Below are 24,720 nucleotides of genomic sequence, written 5' to 3' on the forward strand. Positions count from 1 at the left end.
TTCTTCTTCTTCTTCTTCTTCTTCTTCTTCTTCTTCTTCTTCTTCTTCTTCCTCTTCTTCCTCTTCTTCCTCTTCTTCTTCTTCTTCTTCTTCTTCTTCTTCTTCTTCTTCTTCTTCTTCTTCTTCTTCTTCTTCTTCTTCTTCTTCTTCTTCTTCTTCTTCCTCTTCTTCCTCTTCTTCCTCTTCTTCCTCTTCTTCTTCTTCTTCTTCTTCTTCTTCTTCTTCTTCTTCTTCTTCTCCTTCTTCTCCTTCTTCTTCCTCTTCTTCCTCTTCTTCTTCTTCTTCTTCTTCTTCTTCTTCTTCTTCTTCTTCTTCTTCTTCTTCTTCTTCTTCTTCTTCTTCTTCTTCTTCTTCTCCTTCTTCTTCCTCTTCTTCCTCTTCTTCCTCTTCTTCTTCTTCTTCTTCTTCTTCTTCTTCTTCTTCTTCTTCTTCTTCTTCTTCTTCTTCTTCTTCTTCTTCTTTTCTCTCTCTCTCTGTGTATCTCTCTGTCTCTGTCTCTCTGTTTGTCTCTCTCTCTGTCTCTCTTTCTCTCTCCCTCTCTTTTTTCTTTCTCTCTCCTTTTCTTTCCTTTCCTCCCTCCCTCCTTTCCTCCTTTCTCTTTTGATTTTGCTCTTCCCTTACCCATGCAGCTCTTCAAACAACAATGTATTCCATTTATAACAGTCAGCCCCCAACATCAGTGCCTCTTTCAATTAGATCAACTCTCACCTCAGCAGCAGAGCCTGTCCATTTCTAGTTAGCTGATCTCCTGTGTAAAAATTAAGGCCTCCTTCTATGTTGTCTACCTCTAACTTAGGTTGAAAACTCTCCAAATCCACCTTGCTCTCAGATAGGACAAAAAAGTCAATATACAATTTTCCTACAATCCAACAGTAATTTTTTTTCTTTCTTTTTTTTGAGATTTTTTTTTTACTAAAGCTTTATTTTCAAAACACATGCATGGATAGTTTTTCAACATTAATCCCTGCAAAACCCTTTATTCCAATCTTTACCCCTCTTCCCCTCACTCCCTCCCTCAGATGGCAAATAATCCAATATATATTAAACACTGTAAAAATATATGTTAAATTCAATATATGCATACATATTTATCCAATTATCTTGCTGCATAAGAAAAATCAAATCAAAAAGGAAAAAAATACAAGCAAACAAGTAAAAGAGTAAAAATGCTATGTTGTGATCCACATCCAGTTCCCATAGTCCTCTCTCTGAATACAGATGGCTTTCTTCATCACAAGAGCATTGGAACTGGCCTGAATCATCTCAACAGTAAACTTTTAAGTCCTAAAAAATAGCCACAAAAATTAGCTGTTGAGAAATAATGCATTGCTGACATCAAAGAGCTACTTTTGTCTCAGTGAGGGGCTGCTTTTAAGTCCTTCACAGAACTATTTCTTAAAGTGCTTTTCTCTGTTTCTCACAAAAATGTCCTTTTTCTGCCTCTTTCAGTAAAAGAACTCATATAAGGAAAGGGGCAAAATTTTATATAAACATAAGAAAACAGACATTTTGGTATACTGATATTTTGAAATAGTTTTTAAAAGTTATTTTCTTAAGTAATAAAGCCTAGATCCAATGAGCTGGTTCTTCAGGGCTTTCTCTGGCTTTTTATAAAGAAAGTTTGGGAACTTCCACTTCCTGGGATTGGACTGCTCTGTTCTGATCACTACAGTTCTGTTCTTGTGTGGGTTTCTTCTTGGTTGCTGATCTGGTAATTGGTTGTGGCTTGCCACAATCTGGGCTTTTAAGACCTCCATTTGCACACTTTCTCAGGGGAGTTTACCACTCACTCTCTATAGACACAAAAACTTACCAGCCATACTTCTCCATCTTTGGTCCTACTCTGTGCTAGAGCTGCTTTGTGCTAAAGTAGTCACTATTCCTCTTGTCCAAGGGCTTCTGGCTGACTTTTAGAAGAAGTCACTTTTTATTGGATTTCTTGACCATGATTTCAGCTGGTTCAAATTCAGATTTTTGCTGAAATAGACATGTGGGAGCTGGGAAGTTTTCCTTTTATTCAATCAACTGAGTTGGCAGAAAGTCCTGACATAGGCACATATCAATAAACAAAATATATTCAAAGTAATGAGTTGGACAATGGATTCTAGGGGAATGAATGGGGTAGGAGTGGAATTGATTCTTATAATAGGAAGTAGCACTTCAACTGAGCCTTTGAAGGATTCTAAGAGATGGAAGTAAAGAGTAATTTCATTTCAGCCACTGGAGAAAACCTGTACAAACACAGAGAGATAGGAAATGGATTATTGCATTTAAGAATGGCAAGTCCAAGGCAATCCCAATATACTTTGGATAGGAAATGCCATCTGTACCTGGAAAAAGAACAATAGAAATTGAATGTAAATCAATACATTCTATATTTACTTCTTTTTTTTTTTTTTGTCTCCCATGGTTTTCCCCCTTTGTTTTGATTTTTCTCTCCCAACATAATTCATACAGCAATGTGTACTAAAAACATAAATAAATTAAATTTTTAAAAATATGACAAGTAGGCCTGTTTGGTTAATAAATAATATAAACAACAATAATAATAATAACTAACATTTATATAATTCTTACTATATACCAGGCACTTTATGATTATTTTATCTCATTTAAGTATCACAACAATCCTAGGACAGAGATGCTATTATTATCTCCATTTTACAAATGAGGAAACTGAGATAGGCAGAAATTAAATGACTTCTTCAGTCATTCAGCTAGTAAATATCTGAGGCCAGATTTGAAGTCAGATCTTCCTGACTCTAGGCGCAGCCCTCTATCCACTGTACCACTCACAACAAGCCTAGAAAAGTATGTTGGAATCAGATTATAGAGAGTTTTAAATTATGAAGCCAAGAAGTTCAAAATTTGTTTTGAGGCAGTAAAAAAGCTTCTGGAGTTTTCTGGAAGAGTAATGAATGGTCAGACATGAACTTCACAAATAGCATTTTGGCAGTCCTGTGGAGGATGGGTTTGAGTGGGAAGAGATAAGGCAGGAAGATGATCCAAGGGGTATTGATAAAGTATAGATTAAAATTGATGAAGACTTGAACTAGAGTGGTGGTCAGGTGATTAGGGAACAGATGTAGAAGTTGTGTTGAGGTTGGGACCAGCAAGTCTTATCAACTAATTGGATATGGGAGGTGAGTAGAAATGAAGAGTCAAAAAAAATTATGAGGTTGTAAACTTGGGTTACTTAAAGATGGTGGTATGATCAACAGACATAGAAAAGATAGGAAGCAGGATGGGTTTGAGGGAAAGAGAATGGGCTTTATTTTGATTTTGAGGTACCTACAGATATCCAATTCCAAATATCCAGGAGGCAGTTGGTGATGCAAAATTGGGACTTGGGAAAGAGTAGTGTTAGGATACAGTTCTAAGAGTCTTTTGAGCAGAACTGATCATGAAAGCCAAGGAGATCATCAAGCAAGAAAACACAGAAAGAAAGGACAAGAAGGCCATGGACTGTGCCTGCTGTTGTACCCAGAATTAATGAATGGATCATGGATGATGAATAAGGAAGAAGGCTTGAGTAGTTAGACCTTAGTAGTCTTTACGGTTTGCATTTTACAGATGAGGTCACTGAGGCTCAAAAAAGTCAAGAAGCCATAAAAGGTCATCTAGGCAGTAAGTGGCAGAGCTTAGATTGGAATTTAGGTACTTCAGCTCCAAATCCAGATTTTTGTTTGTATTTCTTTGCATTGCCTCCCAATAGAACCAATAGAGGACAATACTGGGAAAACCCAGAGAGGAAATTAAGAATCTAGAAGGAAAGGATGGTCACAGGGTCATTTGCTCTAAAGTGGCCCAGAGGAATAAGGGCTGAAAAAAAATAAAAAGGTTACTGGACTTGGCAATTAAGATATCACTGACAATTTTACAGGGAACAACTTTTTTCTTTCTTTCTTTTTTTTTTTCTTTTTTTCCCTGAGGCTAGGGTTAAGTGACTTGCCCAGGGTCACACAGCTAGGAAGTGTTAAGTGTCTGAGACCAGATTTGAACCCCAGTCCTCCTGAATTCAAGGCTGGTGCTCTATCCACTGAGCTACCTAGCTGCCCCCAGGGAATAATTGAAGTTGGGTGAGTGCTGAGGGAATCACAAAGTGAGAGGAAAAGTAGAGGCAATACCTGTAAGTAGGACTTTGCTTGTGAATGGGAAGAGAGATATAGGGTGATAACGTGAAGGGATTGTGAGACCAAGTGAAAGTTTTTTAAGGATGAGGAATCCTGGTCATGTTTGTGGGTAACTTTATGCTGTTAACTCATAAGAGAGCTTCCAGTATTCTAAAAGGCAGCTAGGTGATACAGGTGATGGAGTGTTTGTTGAGTTTAGAGTCAGGAAGATCTGGGTTCAAATCCAACTTCAGATACTTACTAGCTATGTGACTCTAGGCAACCTTAAATCTTAACCGATTTGCCTCAGTTTCCTCAATTGTAAAATGGGAATGATAATCGCAACTACGCTGCAGGGTTGTTGTGAGGATCAAATGAGGTATTTGTAAAATATTTATCACTGTCTGCTGCCATAAAAATGCTTCTTCACTTCCCCTTCCTAAATTCCTCTGATCTTTTTAGTCCTCTCCATATCTTCTCTTCTTGTAGAGTTAATTTTTTTTAAACCCCAGGTATAAGATTTTACATGTATTGCTATAAAATGACATCTAATTCAGTTCTGTCCAATTTTTTAGCTTCTCAAGACATCTTTGAATTCTAACTCTGTTAACTAGTTTTTGTATTAGGTGCCAATATAGTAAGCATTCAGTGAAGGCCTTATACCAAGTAACTGATAAAAATATTTTAAAGCCAACCATAAATATTAAAGATGCCCCATGGGAGGCTTCCTACAAAATTGACATTAAACTATTAATGACTTTTGGGAGTTCAGCCATTCAACACATTCTAAAACCACCTAACTAGGAGGTCATGTAGCTTTCCTAATTCATTGTTTCCACAAAAATTACAGAGATTTCATCATATGTTTGACTAAAATCTCCTCATGTTCTTAGGGAGGCTTAGATAGGTTATTTGAACTCAAAAATTCTAAGCAGCTACAGCAGGCAAAGCTGATAGGGTGTCAACCTTGAGTCTGCCACCAATATGGTAAGCCTCTAATAGCTGGGCTGCTGGGCTGCTGGGCTGTCTGAAGAGAAATGAACAGGCTTAGGTCAAAAATGGAGCACATCAGAGCTCCCATGCCAGTCATTAGTAGGAATGGCCATGCCCATGAATACCCATTGCACTTGAAATGTTGACAAGCTAGGGAGGTCAGTTTAAGTAAAATGAAATAAAATAAATCTAAGTAAATTATATCTGCAACATTCCCATATAGTGTCAAACTCAAATAGAAGCAATACCTGCAGGCCATATGTTGATTTGGAAAAGCCACAAATTAGCATTATCTGTGCTGTAATATATTTTTATTTATTTTATTATATATTTCCCAATTATGTTTTATTCTGGTTCTGGAGGTGTGTGAGAGTTTTGTGACATCTCTGCTTTAGGCTACCTAGACAAAAAATGAAATAGAGTTACCCTGGCTTGAGTAATAAATAATAGAACTAATGAAAGGCAGCATGGCATAGCAGAAAGAACACCAACCCTGGACTCAGGAAGCCCTGGGTTCAAGTCCTACTTCTCCTGGCAGATTAGTTGTTTGTCCCTAGACAAGTTATTTAACCTCTGAATGCCTCAGGCCACTCTAAGAGTTTTGAGTGTTACCCATTCCTATTGAAAACAGTAGAGAAAACACTTTTCCTTAAAATGATCAGTAGCATCTATTTAAAACCATCAGCAAGAATCATATGTAATGGAAACAAATTAGAACCATTCCCAATAAGATCAAGGGTGAAACAAAGTTGCCCACTATCACCATTACTATTCAATATTGTTTTAGAAATGTTAACTTTGGCAATAAGAGAAGAAAAAGAGATGAAAGGAATTAGAGTAAGTAATGAGGAAAGAAAATTATCACTCTTTGCTAGATGATAAGCTGGTATACTTAGAAAACCCTAGAGAATCAACTAAAAAACTACTAGAAACAATTCACAACTTTAGCAAAATTACAGGATACAAAATAAATGCACAGAAATCATCAACATTTTTATATATTACCAATAAAGTCTAGCAGCAAGAGATACAAAAAAAAATTCCATTCAAAATAACAATCAATAGTTTAAGATATTTGGGAATCTATCTGCCAAGGAAAAGTCAAGGACTATATAAACACAACTACAAAACACTTTCCACACACAAAAAAAGTCAGATCTAATCAGTTGGAAAAATATCAACTGTTCATGAGTAGGCTGAGCAAATATAATAAAAATGACAATACTACCTAAATTAATCTATTTATTTAGTGCCATACTAATCAAACTCCCAAGAAATTATTTTACAGATATAGAAAAAATAATAACAAAGTTCATCTAGAAGAAAAAAAGATCAAGAATTTCAAGGGAACTAATGAAAAAAAATGCCAATGAAGGTAGCCTAACTGTGCCAGACCTAACACTATATTACAAAGCAGCAGTCATCAAAACTATTTGGAACTGGCTAAGACATAGAGTAGTCGATCAATGGAATAGATTAGATTCACAGGACAAAATAGTCAAAAACTATAGCAATCTAGTGTTTGACAAACCCAAAGGCCCCATTTTTTTGGGATAAGAACTCACTATTTGACAAAAACTGCTAGGAAAATTGGGAATTAGTATGGCAGAAACTAGACATTGACCCATACCTGACACTGTGTACCAAAATAAGGTTGAAATGGGTTCATGATTTAGACATTAAGAGTGATATATTATAAGCAAATTAGAAGAACATAGGACAGTTTGCCTCTCAGATCTGTGGAGAAAGAAGGAATTTGTGACCAAAGAACTGGAGCTCATTATTGAAACCAGATAGATAATTTTGATTGTATTAAGTTAAAAAGCTTTTGTGCAAACAAAACTAATGCAGACAAGATTAGAAGGGAAGCATTAAATTGGAAAAGCATTTTTACATTCAAGGGTTCTGATAAAAGCCTCATTTCTAAAATATAGAGAGAATTGACTCAAATTTATAAGAAATCAAGCCATTCTCACACTGCTAAATGGTCAAAGGATATGAACAGATGAAGAAATTGAAATCATCTCTAGTCATATGAAAAGGTACTCTAAATCACTATTGATCAGAGAAATGCAAATTAAGACAACTCTGAAGGTACCACTATACATGTTCCAGCTTGACTAAGATGACAGGAAAAAATGATAAATACTGGAGGGGATGTGGGAAAATTGAGACACTAATTCATTTGTTGGTAGAATTGTGAACAGATCCAACCATTCTGGAGAGCAATTTGGAACTATGTTCAAAAGATTATCAAATTATGCATATCCTTTGATTCAGCAGTGTTTCCACTGGGCTTATATCCCAAAGAGATCTTAAAGGAGGAAAAAGAACCCATATGTGCAAAAATGTTTGTGGTTGCCCTCTTTGTAGTGCAAGAAATTGGAAATTGGGTGGATGCCCATCAATTGGAGAATGGCTGAATAAATTATGATATATGAATGTTGTGAAAGTTTTTTTGTTGTGTTTTGTTTTTTGCTGAGGCATTTGGGGTTAAATGACTTGCCTAGGTTCACACAGTTAGGAAGTGTTAAATGTCTGAGGTCAGATTTGAACTCAGGTCCTCCTGACTTTAGGGCTGGTGCTCTATCCACTGCGCTACCTAGCTGCCCCAATGTTATAGAATATTATTGTTTTATAAGAAACAATTAGTAAGATGATTTCAGAGAAGGCTGGAAAGACTTAACATGAACTGATGCTGATTGAAATGAGCAGAACCAAGAAATTATTGTGTACAGCAACAAGAAGACTATACAACGATCAATTCTGATGGATGTGGCTTTCCTCAACAATAAGATGATTCAGACGACTTCCAATGATCTTGTGATAAAGAGAGCCATCTACACCCAGAGAGAGAACTATGGGAACTGAGTGTGGATCACAACATAGCATTTTTACTCTTTTTTTTTTTTTTGCTTGACTTTTATTTTCTTTCTCATTTTTCCCCCTATTTTTATCTGATTTTTCTTGGGCAGCAAGAAAATTGTATTAATATGCATGCCTATATTGGATTTACTTATATTTTTTACCATGTTTGACATATTTTAGATTACTTTCCATCTAAGGGAGGTAGTGAGGAGAAGGGAGGGAAATTGGAACACAAGGTTTTGCAAGGGTCAGTGGTGAAAAACTATCCTTGCATATGTTTTGAAAATAAAAAAGCATCAATAAAAAAGTAAAATCCCTTATAACAAAATTCCTCTCTTTTGTTTGAGGGAAAAAAGAGTTTTAAGTGTTAGAAATGAGTTTCCAAGCTGTGTCAGAGATGAAATTATAGTTCTAAACAAATAAAAAAACTTTCCCATAATAAATATTCACAGAACCAAAACGAGCAGCTTGTTCCTGGTGAAGCCATGCTGGCTCTTTGTACTCACCTTTTCCTTTCTCTTTTCTTTTTCTTTCTTTCTTTTTTTTAATATTCACTAACCAGCCCCAAATTAATAATATTTTTGAACTTTGCTAGAAATTGATGTTAGCCAGCAGTCAGTAGACTTACTTGGGGGAAAGCATTTGCCCTTTTCTTATCCTATATAGATTTCCCCATCTACAATCTCTTCTAAAGATCACTGATAATAGCTTAGCAGTCGCATTAGTCAGCACTTTTAGTACCAGAACATATGCTTCACCTAAGCCAAATAACCAGAACTCATCCAGGCAGTTTGTCACTCTTCTTCCTACCCTTTATGAGTCAGTAAACCTCATTAGCCTTCTCCTCTGGTGCTTTACTGGCAGCTGGGTACCTTCATGACTGCAACAGAATAACACAAAGCATGATGGTAAGCCCCTTCTGTGTAGAATAAGGACATAAAGCTCTAAGACTGATTCCACAAGATGTGCACACTATTCTGATGATTTTATTATTACTCTTAGCAAAAATAATTTAGTAAATCTGTAACTAAAGAAAAAAATATTTTAGTCGACCATAAATTACAATGACTACCTGGCTTCTAGAAGTCAAAGTTGTTATAATCTTTCTTCTTCCTTCCCAGCCTTTGACCTTTTTCCAGATTCAGTTCCTGAATGCTGTTGGAGATATATTGGATATAGTACCCTCACTAATACCCCCAGCCAATGTCTCATTGAATCATTCTGTTATAAATGATATGGGTCATTGCTCTGTTCTTATTAAGGTAAGATTCTCCGATTGTCCCATTTTGTGTGTATATATGCTTGCATGCATATAAGATGGAGGGAAAGAAGTATGGAGTTTTTCTTATTTATTAACAAAATTTCATAAATATGTTTGTTTTGTTTTGTTTTGTTTTGTTTTGCTGAAGCAATTAAGGTTAAGTGACTTATCCAGGGTCACACAGCCAGGAAGTGTTAAATATCTGAGGCCAGATTTAAACTCAGGTCCTCCTGACTTCAGGGCTAGTGCTCTATCCACTGCACCATCTAGCTGCCCCTATAAATATGTGTTATACAGCAGTCTTCTCTAAAATAAAATTCAGATGCCTCATCATAACATGGACCATTAAAGGCTTTTGCAGCACAGTGTCTCTGTTCTACTAAGCTGGAAAGACTTTATACATCCAGTCTGGGAATTAATCCTACTTCTGTAATTCAAGGACCAATCTATCTAAAGTTAGAAAGGCTCATTATCAGAAGGTTAGCCCTCAGATGGTTTTTCAACCACAGTAAATCTCAAAAATATAAAGAGGTTGCAATCAACATTAGTGTTTTCAGACCAATGAAATGACTCCTCCTAGAAGAAATTAAATTAAATTAAAATAAATAAATAAATATTGCATTGTAAATGTTTCCTGTGTTCCAGATAACATGAACCCCTCATGTACTTGAAATTCATATTTGTGGGATGTACTGCAAAGTGGACCTTAGATGATTCAAGCCTCATAGCTTCTGTGTTGAATAGAAGCTTCCACTGCTCTGCTGAGAAGATCTATATTATATCTGACTAATCCCTCACTAGACACATCTCAAACTGGTCAATCTGCTTGGTGACCTCTGATTTTCTGTTTCTGAGCTGCTGCTCTGCCCAGTTGAAATTATTCCTCAATAACAATTTAAATTTAGCTGATAAAATCTGTCCTTTCATATCTTCCCCTCCCCCCTTTCCTCCCTTTCTCCATCTCTTACTCTCTTTTCCCCTCTTCTTTCTCTCCCTTTTTTCTCTCTTCCTGAATTCTTTTGTTGTCATCTTTGTCTTGTCTTCTTCTCCTTCTTCTTCATCTTCTCCTTTCTTCTTCTCCTTTTTCCTCTTCTTCCTCCTCTTCTTCCTTCTTTTTCCTTTCTTTCTTCTTACTATTCTTTTTTTTCTTTCTTTCCTCTTCCTTTTCTTCTTTTTCTTCTCCTTTTTTTCTTCCTACTCCTCTACCTCTTATTCATCATATTCTTCCTCCTCTTCTTTTTTTTGTTTTCTTTCCTTCTTCTTCCTCCTCTTCCTCTTTCTTCTTCCTTTTCCTCTTTCTTTTCTTTCTCTTTTCTCGCTAACTGAATTCAGATTTTCTGTCTGCTCTATAATTTATTGTTATCTTGTAATCAGTTTCTAAAGTCTTGTCTTCCATCTATAATCAGATAAATTAGGCATGTCATTTAATCATAAAATTAATATTGATATACATATTCTTCAGTTTATTATATCTTGGAATAAGAGTCTCAAAATAATTCTAACAGGATTTTAAGATTTAGCTCAGCAAAAACTGCCCCAATATGAAAAAGCAATAGCTCAAAGGATCAGCATTGGGCAGTGGGGATGACACTGGATCTGTGTTTTGAAGACCTGGATTCAAATCCCAGGTTTACTAATTACTATTCACATGATCTTTGGGAAGTAACATAACTTTCTTGATCTTCAGTTTTCCTCCTCTATATAATGAAGAAAATCAGACAAAATGGCCTCTGAATTGCTTCAAGCTTTAGCTTTATGGTTCTGTCATCCTATAGAGTGCAGCCACTGATTGGGAAGGTTTTAGACTTCAGTTCAGGCTTCCATGTATCATAACTTGAAATCTCAAAACTGATCTTTGTCCTCATGGCTTCATTTTTTCTCTCCACATTTGAAAGAGATGTATAAACAAAAAAGGATGTATTCCAGTCCTGTAGGAAGAGCAAAGACATAATCTGAGTGTTACATTTCTATTCTTATACCATTAAAAGACCAAAAAGTTCAAGGTACAATGAGCTGTGATGTGGTTATAGCTCTACTGAAGTCAAAATTTAGGTGAAGTTTGTCACTAGGTTGATTGTAGGGTTTGGGTCATAATGACTCTGTGAGAAAATCTACTAAATCAAATGACAATATGCATTAATGAAGGGATTCTTCACACTGACAGATAATTAAGTATTGAAGAATGTGTCTGTGTGCGTAATTCACTTCAACAAATATTTATTAAGCTCTTCTGAGAAGTAATGGGTCATAGTGGCTCAGATCATAACTGTGAGGCTCTTGGCAAGTTTTGTAACCTCTCTGAATCTAATTTTTTTTTTATCTTTAAACTAACAACAACAATAATCTTTACATAATACTTTAAAGGTTTGCAAAGAACTTTTTATATAACATCTCATTTGAGTCTCACAATAGCCCTATGAACTTAAGGATTATAGATATTCTTTATCTTACTGTCAAGGACACTGAGGTTCAGAGATTAAGTAATTTATGTATGGTCACTTCAACCTGTCTTCCTAATTCTAGATCTAAAGCCCTACCTGCTACTCCATTCTATTTCTCAGGGGATATTTAGGTCGCTAATAATACTTATATCTCTACTTCACAAGGTTATTGTGAAGAAAGTACTTTGTAAACCCTCAACTATGTTTACTGGCATCATTACTTTGTTACCTAAAATAAATTTTATCAAATTGCTTTATACATAGATTACTATCCTTAGTACTCATATAGAGACATGTCAATAGGACAGTTATTTTCATATAGGAGGGAGTTCTTTCTTTTCATTTTTTCTATATTACTTGTTGTGGATCCCTCTCCTTTGACTTTATCATATTTTACCTTGCATCCTTGATTTCATGAGATCATGGATTTCAAGTTGAAAGTGATCTTTGAGGCCATTTATTCCAAACTTTGTATTTTACACAGGTTCTTCCTGGGTTCGAGAACATTTTATTTTCTCACTCAAGCTGGTTCACATATGCATCTACACTGAGGATATACAAACACTGGGACTTCTCCATCAAAGATCCAATGACTAAAAGTTCTCGTCATTCATTCAGCAGTTATCCAGGTAACAAGATTTAATAGCTTTACTGATCCAAAATTATTGGAGGGAAGGAAAGAGAGCAAGATCTATTTAAAATTATTGAAAAGTTAAAATTACAGATTTTTAAAAAAAAATACTGTTTTAATCCTTTCAAGTAATATAGAAATTGTTAACATTTAAATTAATGCTTCTAAATGTATGAAAACTGATTTTTCTCATGGTTGCACATGTAGGTTATGACAATTTAAAAGCTTATTGCACAAAAAGCGCAAAGGACTCAAAGGATTCAAAAATATTATGAATCTGCTTTCCTGGCTTAGTAAATATGAAATATTTACATCATGGTTCAGAATCGTATAGTACTTCAGTTTAAATAACCATTATTATACAGGATTGTAGACACGAAAGAAAAAGAAACTTCTAATCAAAGAGTTCTAGTCAATTATATTTGATGAAATTGGAATAAATTTGTATGAGTAATTATAATTAGTAATGAATAATCCAGTCAGTGTCCTCTGAGGCAGTAGGAGAGAATGGAAATAGATGAAATAAGGCTAGTGAGGTTCCAGTTCCAACTCGGACCCTTAGGAACTGTGTGACTTGCCCTTTCTGAATTCTCTGCTTGGTAAGCGTTGGATAAAAACAATCTCATTTGCGACAGAATTGTCCAATGAAGTGTAAACATCGCCCCCATTTTCTTCCACAAGCCAATTGCGCTTGCATCTGCCTCGGGAGCTTGTCTATATTAGACCTAGGACTAGGTATAAATTATGGCATCTGCTTATTTATGCATTCTCCTTCTTACAATAAACTTATTATTTATCTAGGAGTATAATTATATTTTGTCTCTTTTGTGGGAAAGTGTATTCCTTTTCTCCCCAACCCCAACCCCATCCCTCAACCTGGGTTCATGCTGAAGCAGGGATAATGGAAAGAAGGGAATAAGCATTTATACAGTGCCTACTACCTGCCAGCTATTGAGCTAAATGCTTGTAATGAATATTATCCCATGTGATCCTCACAACAACCCTGTGAGGTAGGTACTGTTATTATCACCCCATTTTACAGATGGGAAAACTGAGGCCACAGAGTTTAACAACATGTTCAAGGTCACAGGTAGCATGTACCTAAGCTATTTTCTATTTCTTAGCCATTGACAGATTATTTTGATGATTATAGGTTTGACATATAGTTAAGAATCTAGCACTGCTAAACTACCTTTCTTCACAATTTTTGGGAGTGGGCTTCCTTTAATCCTTTTACCCACTGTGTCACCTAGCTGCTTCAACTTTTTTTTTTTTTTTTTCCCTGAGGCAATTGAGTGACTTGCTCAGGGTCACACAGGAAGTATTAAGTGTCTGAGGATAGATTTGAACTCAGGTTCTCCTGACTTCAGAGCTGGGGCTGTATCTACTGTGCCACCTAGCTGCCTCTCAACCCTTTCTTTAGAGATATCAAATCCTTTTTCTACATTTCTACCCACTGTGACCACTAATTATACCAGATGAAGATCTGTTAGCCACCTGATATTCTTTATTCTTTATTTATTCTTTATTACAAATTATTTATATATATTATATAAATAAATTATATATATATTATATAAAATGTAAAAACAAACTCATTAGTCATGATAATAATGTGGGCAATTGAGGATCAAATTGATTGCAAGAAAACTGCTGCCTGAACTGTTTGCAAAGGGAAACATAATCTTCTTTTATCCCCTAACTTTTGATCCTCTCTCAGAGGAAGGAGGACCCAGGAAGAAATTGTACATAGATTTAACTGAGAGAGAAGTAAAGACCAGGTAATAGGGGAAATAAGAAGAGGCAAAGCTCTGATTAATCGCTCCATAATATCACCTGTTTACCCTCTTTAGTTCTCACCTAGGGGTAAAGGGTCATTTTTTCAACTACCAATCCTCAAGATATACAGCAGTGCTTCAGGGTCAAGAAAGAAGGGAGCCCAGAAGCATCATGTGGAAATCAACTTCGCCATTCAACCTTTCTCCTATATGATATAAAGAAGACAGATGATATCTTGATTTTTTTTTCTCTTCATAAAAGCCTCCAAAGCCCAATTCAAAAAGGATTTGCTAAACTGGTGAATATGGAAAAGTCATTTCTCAAGTCTGATGCCTCTGGGATAATGTTCAATAGAGGTACAATATCTTTAAATGAAGCAAATTGAACTAGATGATGTAATAATAGCCTTTCTAACTGATATTCTGAATTAATATTTTTGCTATTCAGAAAATTTTTTCCCAAGTCCATCCTGTGAGGGAGGAATCTAATTTTTAAAATAACAATATTCATTTTGCATTTATAGGAATCATATTTGTCCAAAAGACATTTTTGAAAGATGACATAATTTGAAATTGTTAACATTTGAAAGAGAAAAGTATTGTATATTGAATTCAGATAGGACTGAGAGTAATAGTTCCAAAACGAAAACTCAAAGAATCCATCTATCAATTGGCAAGCATTAATTAAGTCTCTTCCATGTATCAGACAATGCGGTGGAATCTAGGGATTTATTTGTTGAGTCATTTCATTTGTGTCCATTCTTCATGGCCCCATTTGGGGTTTTCCTGGTAAAGATACTGGAATAATTTGTTATTTCTTTCTCCTTTTACATTTTTTTTTTCTTTCTCATTTTACAGCTGAGAAACTTGAGGCAAACAAGGTTAAAGGACTTGAGCAGAATCACATAGCTCATAGGTGTGTGAGGTGTATCTGAACTCAAGTCTTCCTGACTCTAGGGAGGATGCTCCATCTACAGCACCACTCAGCTGCCCCATAGGGTCTAGGGATACCAGTTCAAAAAGGGACAGTCTCTGCCCTCAAGGAACTTATATTCTATTGAAAGAACACTTTCAATTTTGATGCTGGGTTGTTTTATTAAGCTTAAGGTAAACACAGGGTTCTTCTGGAAATTTTCAAGCTTTACATACATTTCTGTATAATTCTCACAATCCTCACCTTTTCCCATCTTTGCATTGATATCAATGAGTAACATAATGTAAACTGATTTAATTTGGAAGGTCTCTAGTTCTTTGTAGAATTTCTCTACCTTCTTATCCCCAGCAACAGATGTCACCATGAGCTGCAATTATTTCCATGTTTGCCTTTTTGTAGATACTTACCAGAACTATAGTTATGAGATAACCAGATTCTTGTTGCCATTGGACATTCCCTAAAAGAACTCTGCCTCCTCTTTTGTTCCTCCCCAAGAAGTATTCACCACTCATCCCTCTCTCTAACCACAACATCCTCTTTTCTTCTGGCTTTGCTCATAGATAGAATATCAAGACTGATAGGATTCAACTCCTTCAGCAAAGATCAGTCTATTGACAAAGAACTATTGAATATCAGAAATCAAATTAAAGTTTTGTAGAGGCTTAAAAACAACTCGGGGGCAGCTAGATGGTGCAGATGCCCTGAAGTCAGGAGGACCTGAGTTCAAATCCAGCTTCAGACACTTAACACTTCCTAGCTGTGTGACCCTGGGCAAGTCACTTAACCTCAATTGTCTTAAAAATATATATACATATTGACTCTTAGCACCTTCTCCTCCTTATAACACCATCCCTGTAGAAGCAGAAGGGGATTATCCAGAATTAAGGATCATTTTGTATTTTTCTTTGTTTCATGGGTTAAAATGATCAAAAGACCAGCTTACTGGTAACAAGCCTGTCTGTGTTGGAAAGCACATTTAGCATTCAAAGCCTTTCCTACATAGTAGAACATGTGAGAGCTTATGTATTGCTTCACAGAGCCCTAAGGAATCATGGCGCTAAGTACAATGTGGTATTAGAGTAAGACCTTGTAGAAGCCAAAGGTTTATAGAATTCACTTTGTATCAAGAACAATTTATTTGGAGGAAAGAATTGGTATGAACTGGGTATAATAAGCACCAAGAAAGCATTACAGAAGTGAAATAGATTTTCAGTAGTTTAGAAAATGCTGGGGCAGCTAGGTGGCGCAGTGGATAGAGCACCAGCCTTGAATTCAGGAGGACCCGAGTTTAAATCTGGTCTCAGACACTTAACACTTCCTAGCTGTGTGACCCTGGGCAAGTCACTTAACCCAGCCTCAGGGAAAAAAAAAAAAGAAAGAAAAAGAAAATGTTTTTTTATTGAGGTAGAGTTTTCTAGGAGCCAGCTTGAATTAGCTACTGACAGCTGAAATTTTTAGACAGCATTTACACCTCAAAAATCAGTAAACACTGCAAATCAGGGCTTGATTTATTGTTTTGTTAATTTCCTAAACTTCAGAAATTGATAGAGAAAATGTTAATAATGGAGATTAAGTGAAAATTTTCTTTCTTTTTTTTTTTTTTTTTTTTTTTTTTCTGGAGAGCCTCTTATTAAACATTTACTGTCATATCCCCGGTGTTATTCCTGAATCAGTTGTTTGTGTGGAGTCAGTTCACCAACTTGTCAGGGCAAAATTCAGAATTAGTCAAAAGCAAGAATAACAAGGAGAAAAATATTCAATGAACAATTGAAACAACTCAACCCAGAAATATTTATACAAGAATTTAGTAGCAGGAAATGGACTCCAAGAGTAATATTGATGTCAATTATAACAATGAAGTTTAATTGAATAAACATATTGTCACAGTTGAAGACCAAACAGTTCCCCAAGGCACTATTAGTCACCAGCGTAGAAAACCAACAAGTATTTATTAAGTGCCCACAATGTGCCACCACTATGCTAAGCGCTTGACATAAAAAGAAAGGTCAAGGAATTTATATTCTGTTAAGGGGCCAACATGTAGACAACTTTGTACAAACAAAATACACTGGATAAATTGCAAATAACTAGCAGAAGGAAATCACCAACATCAAAGGTGGATTGGAGAAGGCTTCTTGTAGAAAATGAGATTTTAATTGAGACTTTTAGAAAACCCAGGGAAGACAGGGAAAATGCCCCAAATTCAGGAGATTTGCTTGTAAGGAACATTAAGGAGACCAATGACAGTGGATCATAGAATAAGTACATGGTGAGAGAAGGTATAAGATAATTTCAAAGGTGAGAAGGGCTTTAGAGAACAAACAGAAAATTTTGCATTTGATCCTGGAGTTAATAGGGAGCCACAGGGTTTATTGAATAATGGAGTGACAGAGTACCATGATCAGTTTGACATCTGATTATAAGATGGTCTGGAGAGGAAGAAACTCAAGGCATAGAAATCAACTAGAAGGCTTGCAATAGTCCAAGCATGAGGTGATGAGAGCTTGGGCTAGGATGGTAACAAAGGACAGTAGAAGAAATAATGAGACATGTCATAAAGGCAGAAGTAATAGGGCTTGGCAACAGATCAGCTATTGGAGAGTGAAAACTGAGTTATGAGGTTGATGGGTAGATTGAGAACCTGCATAACTACAAATATTTGATTTACTTTGAAAACAATGACAGAAAGCAGCCAAAGGCAACATCGTTTAAAGTATAAAATTGTTTGTAAAACCTTATAAATCATGGATGATTACAAATAACAATCCCATAAAGCAGAGATAAATAGTGGAAGATGGCCAAAATGGAGACAGACTTACTCCAGTAAAAACCTGAAATTTGCATCATATCAAGTAATGATCAAAAAATGCAATGAGACACTACAGTGACTACTTCGAACCCATAACTGTAAAAAATCAGCCAGAAGCCCATAAATGGCAAGAAAGGCAATCTCTATCAAGGCCAGTACCAGCCCAGAGCAAACAGGGCCAAGACATATTTAGCCATCAAGACTCTGTACAGAGGCAACAAGATGTAGGGCTCCTCTGAGAAAGTTCCAACATGGTTCAACATTTCTAGTGGAGTTACCGTGGAAGCACTGGAGAGCAAGTGCCATTAAAACTTGGCAAAGTTCAGATTAGAGCAGCCCACAATAATCTCTTCTGAGATTCCACTGAGTCTTGAGTTCTGAGCCTCAAATATTCATGGGGACAAAACCCCAAGAGTTAGGATCAGTTCCAAGAGCCTGGTGTTTTGGGTTTTATTGGTCTATTTATCCCTAGCTTTTTGTTGAATGTAGTTTTTATTGCATTGTGATCTGAAAAGAATGCCTTTCTGTATTTAATTTTGAGGTCTTTATGTCCTAATATGTGGTCAATTTTTGTATAGGTTCCATGAACTGCTGAGAAGAAAGTGTACTCCTTTCTGTCTCCATTTAGTTTTTTCCAAAGATCTTTCATACCTAACTTTTCTAATATTCTATTTACTCTTTAACTTATTTGTTTTGTAGTTTGATGTATATAACTCTGAGAGTGCAAAGTTGAGATCTCCCACTATTATAGTTTTTCTGTCTATTTTCCTTTAGGAAGTTAGATGCTATACCACTTGGTGCATATATGTTTAGTATTGATATTGCTTCATTGTCTATGCTACTCTTTAGCAAGATATAGTTTCCTTCCTTATCTCTTTTAATTAGATCAATTTTTGCTTTTGCTTGATCTGTGATAAGGATGGCTACCCCTGCTTTTTTTACTTCACCTGAAGCATAATAGATTCTGCTCCAGCCTTTTACCTTTACTCTGTATGTATCACCCTGCTTTAAATGTGTTTCCTGTAAACAACATATTGTAGGGTTCTGCCTTTGATCCAGTCTGCTATCCGCCTCCACTTTATGGGAGAGTTCATCCCATTCACATTTATAGTTAAAATTACTAATTCTGTATTTCCTGCCATCTTATTATCCCCAGATTATGCTTTTCTTTTTCTTTCACTCCTTACCCCCTGCCCCAGTGTTAAACTAATGGGCACCACTTGCCTCATGCATCTCTCCCTCTTTAGAATCCCTCCCATTCCTTTCTAGTCTCTTCCCTTTTCTTATACCTTTCCCTTTTTATTCTTTTCCTTTTCCCTATTCCTCTCCCACTTTTTAATGAGGTAAGAGAAGTTTCTCTGTAAATGAAATATGTCAATTATTTTCTCTTTGAACCAAATTTGATGAGAGTGAGATTCACACAATGTTACTCCCCCTCCCTAAATTCCCTCAGATATGATAAGGTTTCCTTTGCCTCTTCATGGGATGTAATTTCCCTCTTTTTACCTCCTCTTTTCCCTTTTTCTGATACTATCCTCTTTCCACTTCTACTTCCCTTTTTTTATATTATATTAGTAAAATCAAATTATACACATGCTCTTTATGTATGCCCATAACAGAACTACAATTCTCAAGAGTTCTTTTTTACCTTTTTCTGCTTCTCTTGAGTCCTGTAGTTGGAGGTCAAATTTTTTGTTTAGCTTTGATTTTTTCATTAGAAACAAATGGAATTCACCTCTTTCATTAAATGTCCACCTTCTTTCCTGGACAAAAATGTTCAGCTTAGCTGGATAGTTTATTCTTGGCTGCATTTCAGGTTCTTTTGTCTTTCGGAATATCAGATTCCAGGCCCTTCAGTCCTTTAATGTGGAAGCCTCTAGATCCTGAGTGATCCTTATTGTGCCTTCTCAGTATTTGAATTGTTTTTTTCTGGCTGCTTGTAATATTTTTTCCTTAGTCTGATAGTTCTGAAATTTAGCCACAGTATTCCTTGGAGTTTTTATTTTAGGGTCTCTTTCAGAAGGTGTTTGATGAATTCTTTCAATGCCTATTTTATCTTCTGATCCCCTATTATTACATCTGGGCAGTTCTTTTTGATGATTTCCTGTAAAATATGTCTAGGCTCTTTTTTTCATCATAATTTTCAGGAAGTCCAATAATCCTCAGATTATCTCTCCTAGATCTATTTTCCAGGTCCGTTGTTTTTCCAAGTAGATATTTAGCATTTTTTTCTACTTTTTTTTTTTTTTTTTGGTTTTGCTTGATTGATTCTTGATGTCTCAACGAATCATTCATTTCTATTTGTTCAGTTCTGATTTTTAATGAGTTTTTTTGTTAATGAGTTTTTTTTTACTTTTTTTTTTGTATATGTCCAAATGAGTTTTTAAATGAATTATTTTGCTCTATGGAATTTTTTTCCATTTCACTAATTTTTTTTTTTTTTACTGAGTTATTTTCTTTTTCCAATTCACAAATCCTACTTTCCTGGGAGGTCTTTATCTTTTCCAATTCACAAATTCTGTTTCCTAGGGAGTTCTTTACCTTTTCAAATTCACATTTTAGGAAGTTGTTTTTTTTCCCACTTTATCAAATTTTTCTTTTAGTGAGTTGTATACCTTTTCTGTACTTTCTTGCAGAGCTTCTTTTTCCTTTCCCCATTTTCTTCTAGTTCTCTTTTAAGATCTTTTATAATTTCTTCTAGGAGAACCTTGTGTGAGGGGGACCAGGTTACATTCCCCTTTGGGGTTTTGTCTGGAGTCTATCTGCTATTAGTCTCCTCGGGGTTGAAAACCTGCTCTCTTTCTGTATAGAAGCCATCAATGGTTAGAGTTCACTTGGCTTTTTTACTCATTTTTTAAAAGCCCTTAGGATCTACCTTCAGGGCAAAAAGATTACCAACTTCCTCTGCAGAACAGATATAGATGGACAGTAGCTGTCCTGCAAATGGGCTGCTAAGAACACCGGAACACTGGAAGTGTTTCTGCCCTGGGAAGCGCAGCCATGCTGCAGAATTTTCACTGCCCCAACCAGGAACTCCTCCTCTCCTCCTGTGCAAAAGTGTGGCTGCCTGGGGCAGAGCCCTGCCTCTCTGCTGTGCAGAAGTGTGGCTGTCCTAGGCAAAAGCCCCATGCTCCAGAATGTGGCTGCACAGCTAGCTGGGTGGGTGTGGCCAGGTCCTGTTAAACTCTGGCATTTTGGGGTACACTCTACTTTTGGCATTTGTGTAATTTCTCTGCTGATTTACTGCTTTGCAACCAAAGTAGAGCAGCCAACCTGTGGTAGAGTTCTCCCTGCAAATTCTCCCTCTGTGAAGACTGCCCCCGTCCCGTTCCACTCAGTGTGCTAGCCTCTGTGTTCTGCCTCCCTTTCTGCTCTTGCCTGCTCCCTCCAATCAGGACAAACCTTTTCTGGTGATCTTCCAGATTATCTTTGGCTGGTAGTTTGTTGTACTTCCAATATTCATGCATTTTACCAGTCAAGAACTATTTCTGAGGCTGAATTTGGTAATTAGTAGTGAGAGTAGAAGGGCAGTTTAGAATGAGGCATGTGTCTTCTCCACCATCTTGGCTCTGCCCCCCCCCACTCCAGCCTGGTCTTTTTGTATAATAATAGTCACACCAATAACCATTCCCTTGCTATTTTTCATTTTTGAGTGAGGAAGAAAGTCTTAGGGTCTATATTTCTGTGGTGTCAGGAATTTGCAAAATGAAAGTTTCTTAGAAAATATCTGGTCTACATTTGATCTGTAACTTGTAATCTGAAAGAGCACTCTCTGGAATACTGATAGGTTAAGTCACTTACCCATGGTCACCTAGCCAGTATGTGTCACAAGTAGGATTTGGATACTGGTTTTTCTGGCTCTGTGGTCAATTCTCTATCCTAGTTGCATCTCTCAGTTTATAACATCATGCAACTCAAGTGGATTTTTATTGATCACTTCTCTGTTCTGGCTCTGCTTCTTTCTCTGACCTTTCATTTGACTCTGCTATTCAGTCAAGCTGGTATCTTAGATTCTTTTCTTTTCAAAACCAAACTCCTCGAATAAGTCTACACTTACATACACATTGTAAGTCTACACTCTATTTCTTCACTTCCCATTCACTTAATAGTTTCTTCTCATTTCTTTATTTTGCCTACAAAAATCATATGAGAGACTTTATTAAATGTTTTGCTAAAATGTTTATAAGACTATATCTAAAGCATTCTCCTTTATCTGTGTTTAGTAAGCATGTCAGAAAAGAAAATTGGCTTCAAGATTAATTCTATGTCGATCCTTCCTTTATATTGCTGCTATTTTTCAATAAATGCCTTCCCCCCCCCCCCAATTCTTGTACAAACTTAATTGAATTCTCCTTTTATAGCAAAAATGATTTGGTTAAGGAAAAGAAACCAGCATTTTGGCCATGTCTGAAAACAGATACCTCATTCTACATCTAGAGTTTACCTCCTCTCTGCAGGAAGATGAAAAGCATTTTTCATAAATAGTCTTTATACTGAAAGATTGGTAATTGCTTTGTTAAGAAATCTAATGGCTTTCAGTATTATTTTCTTATACATGGCTTTGCTTATTTCATTCTTCATCATTTCATACAAATCTCTCAAAATTTCTCTGAATTCTTAATATTTATTATTTTTATGGTGCAATATTTAATTATATTCACATGCCACAAATTATTTACCTATTCCCCAATTGGACCCTTGCTTCTAGTTGTTTGCTGCAACAAAAAGTTCTGCCATAAATATTTTTGCATATATGGAATCTTTCCCCCATGTTTCTTTAAAGTGGCTTTGTAGTTACATGGGTCAAAGGATATGTAAATTTTAATGATTTTTTTTCAGTATATTTCCAAATATCCCCCCCCAGTAATTGGCTGACTTCACATTGTTACCAACAAGTTAATTTCTTCTCACAATTTATCCAACATGTATTATGTTTTCTCTTTTGTCCATCTTTACTAATTTGATAATTTCATTAGTGAATTATGTCTTCTATATGGTTTTTACCCCTGCTTTTTTTACTTCAGCTAAAGCAGAATAAATTCTGCTCTAGCCTTTTACTTTTACTCTGCATGTATCTCTCTGCTTCAAGTGGATTTCTTCTAAACAACATATTGTATGATTCTGGCTTTTAATCCAGTCTGCTATTTACTTCCATTTTATGGGAGAGTTCATCCCATTCACATTCACAATTATTTTGTGTTTTAATAATCCAAACAAGATTTTGTCAGGAATTGGAATTCAATGGAATCAACTCATCTTCCATTTTTAAAAACTGGAACAGTTTCTCTTCTTTAGTCTTTGGTACCTCACCTCTCCTCCATAATCTTACCCAAACAAAACCCAATAATCACATCTGCCATTTTTGGGGGGGTTTGTTTTATTTCTAATAATCTGAGAAGTAGTTTACCTGAGCCCAATGATTTGAATTTATCAAGAACAACTGATGCTTTCCTATCATCTTCTCTGCTTATCTTGGTTTTCAACCCCCTTTCACCTATTTATGTTGTGTTCTCCAAAGCAAAGATCATTTTCCTTAGCAGAGAAACTATCAGCATTAATGTTTTATTATCTGTTTGTTTCTGAAAGTTGGGTAAGAACATACAGAGTAAGATCAGTCAAGTAACTAACTAACAGAAATAAAAAGATTGAAAGGGCAGTCCTACCAGGTGGTCAATAGCTTTGTTTTATCTCTGGGAAGGTATGGATATTCTCTTGGGGAAGCAGAATTGTGAGATACTAGAATTGCCCTTAGATTAGCATTTTTAGGTTGAGTATCATCTGGTGGCCAGTGGAAGATAGTGTCAGCTTTTGGAAGACTACACAATGCCAAAGTGACTATTGGGTTGACAATTTAAAAAGAACAGCATCTTGTAGATAATTAAAATATGCCAGATGTATCTCACTTTTGATAAGATCAAGTTGACCCTAATAAATAATACATGAGATGATGTCTCAGAATTCTGTTCTGGGATTTGTATTAGGAATGAGAACCCAGAGTAGGGTGACATTGGGAAGAATAGATCTGATAATACAACCTGGAATGAAGTAAGAGACTTTAGATTTTTGGATTAGTAAGGAATAAAGGGACAATAAATATTAGGCTCCCTATACATAGAAATCTAATTTGGAACTAGTGCATTCACTGACATATACAGGCATTAGATCCCAATTCTTAAAATATGGAATAATAGAAGGTTTTCTTTTCAGTGACATGTAGGCAAGAAAGCAGTGATTACAAAAAAGGATTTGTAGGAAGATAATATCTTCATTTTTAGGAACTGTTGATGAATGGGAATAGTAGTTAACAGCAATTGGAGCATATTTTTAGAGACATTTTTAGATCTTTTCTATTTTCAGAGTGGAATTCACCTAATAGAGTGGGACTGCCCTCAAAGTAGATTCTTGAATTCGCCATGGTTAAGTAAGAACTCATAGTTCATTCATAAGAAGTTTATCTGGAATTCAGAAACCGTGGAAAAGAACTGAGGACAAGTTAGAAAGGAAAGTCCATTGGATGAGTAAAAAAAAAAAAAGGCAAACACAATTTTTAGTGGAAGAAAACTGTTTAAGGAAGGAAAATGTCTAGGTGATTTGAGAAGTGAGAGAACTTTGCAGTAGAAAGAAGGGAGAAATCATTGCTAGAAATGAAAAGGTTCACCAGATGGCATATTTTTTTATCTCACCCTCACTCCTTTTAATTCTCTAAGTAATGGGCTTTATTTTCCAGGAGAGTAATGTCTTTTATTAGAAGATCCTATTTTAGCAATTTTTTTTTAGTTATTTATAATACATTTAACTTGAATCCTCCACAAAACTAGTCAAATTTAGTTTACATATATTTACATTTGAACATGTAGATGATTAATCGGAATTTGGAATACAAGATAAGAGAG

General features: G+C 35.8%; 1 protein-coding gene across 1 annotated transcript in view; it reads left to right on the forward strand.

Moving 5' to 3' along the window:
• Positions 1–24,720, forward strand: part of PLBD1 (phospholipase B domain containing 1) — a 78,681-nt gene that overhangs the window by 31,296 nt on the left and 22,665 nt on the right. Inside the window, exons 5-6 of the mRNA XM_074269107.1 lie at positions 9,095–9,235; positions 12,160–12,304. Coding sequence (XP_074125208.1) covers positions 9,095–9,235; positions 12,160–12,304 — 286 coding nt within the window. The remainder of the gene's footprint in view (positions 1–9,094; positions 9,236–12,159; positions 12,305–24,720) is intronic.

The sequence above is a fragment of the Sminthopsis crassicaudata genome, chromosome 5 (assembly GCF_048593235.1).
Source record: "Sminthopsis crassicaudata isolate SCR6 chromosome 5, ASM4859323v1, whole genome shotgun sequence".
NCBI lineage: Eukaryota > Metazoa > Chordata > Mammalia > Dasyuromorphia > Dasyuridae > Sminthopsis > Sminthopsis crassicaudata.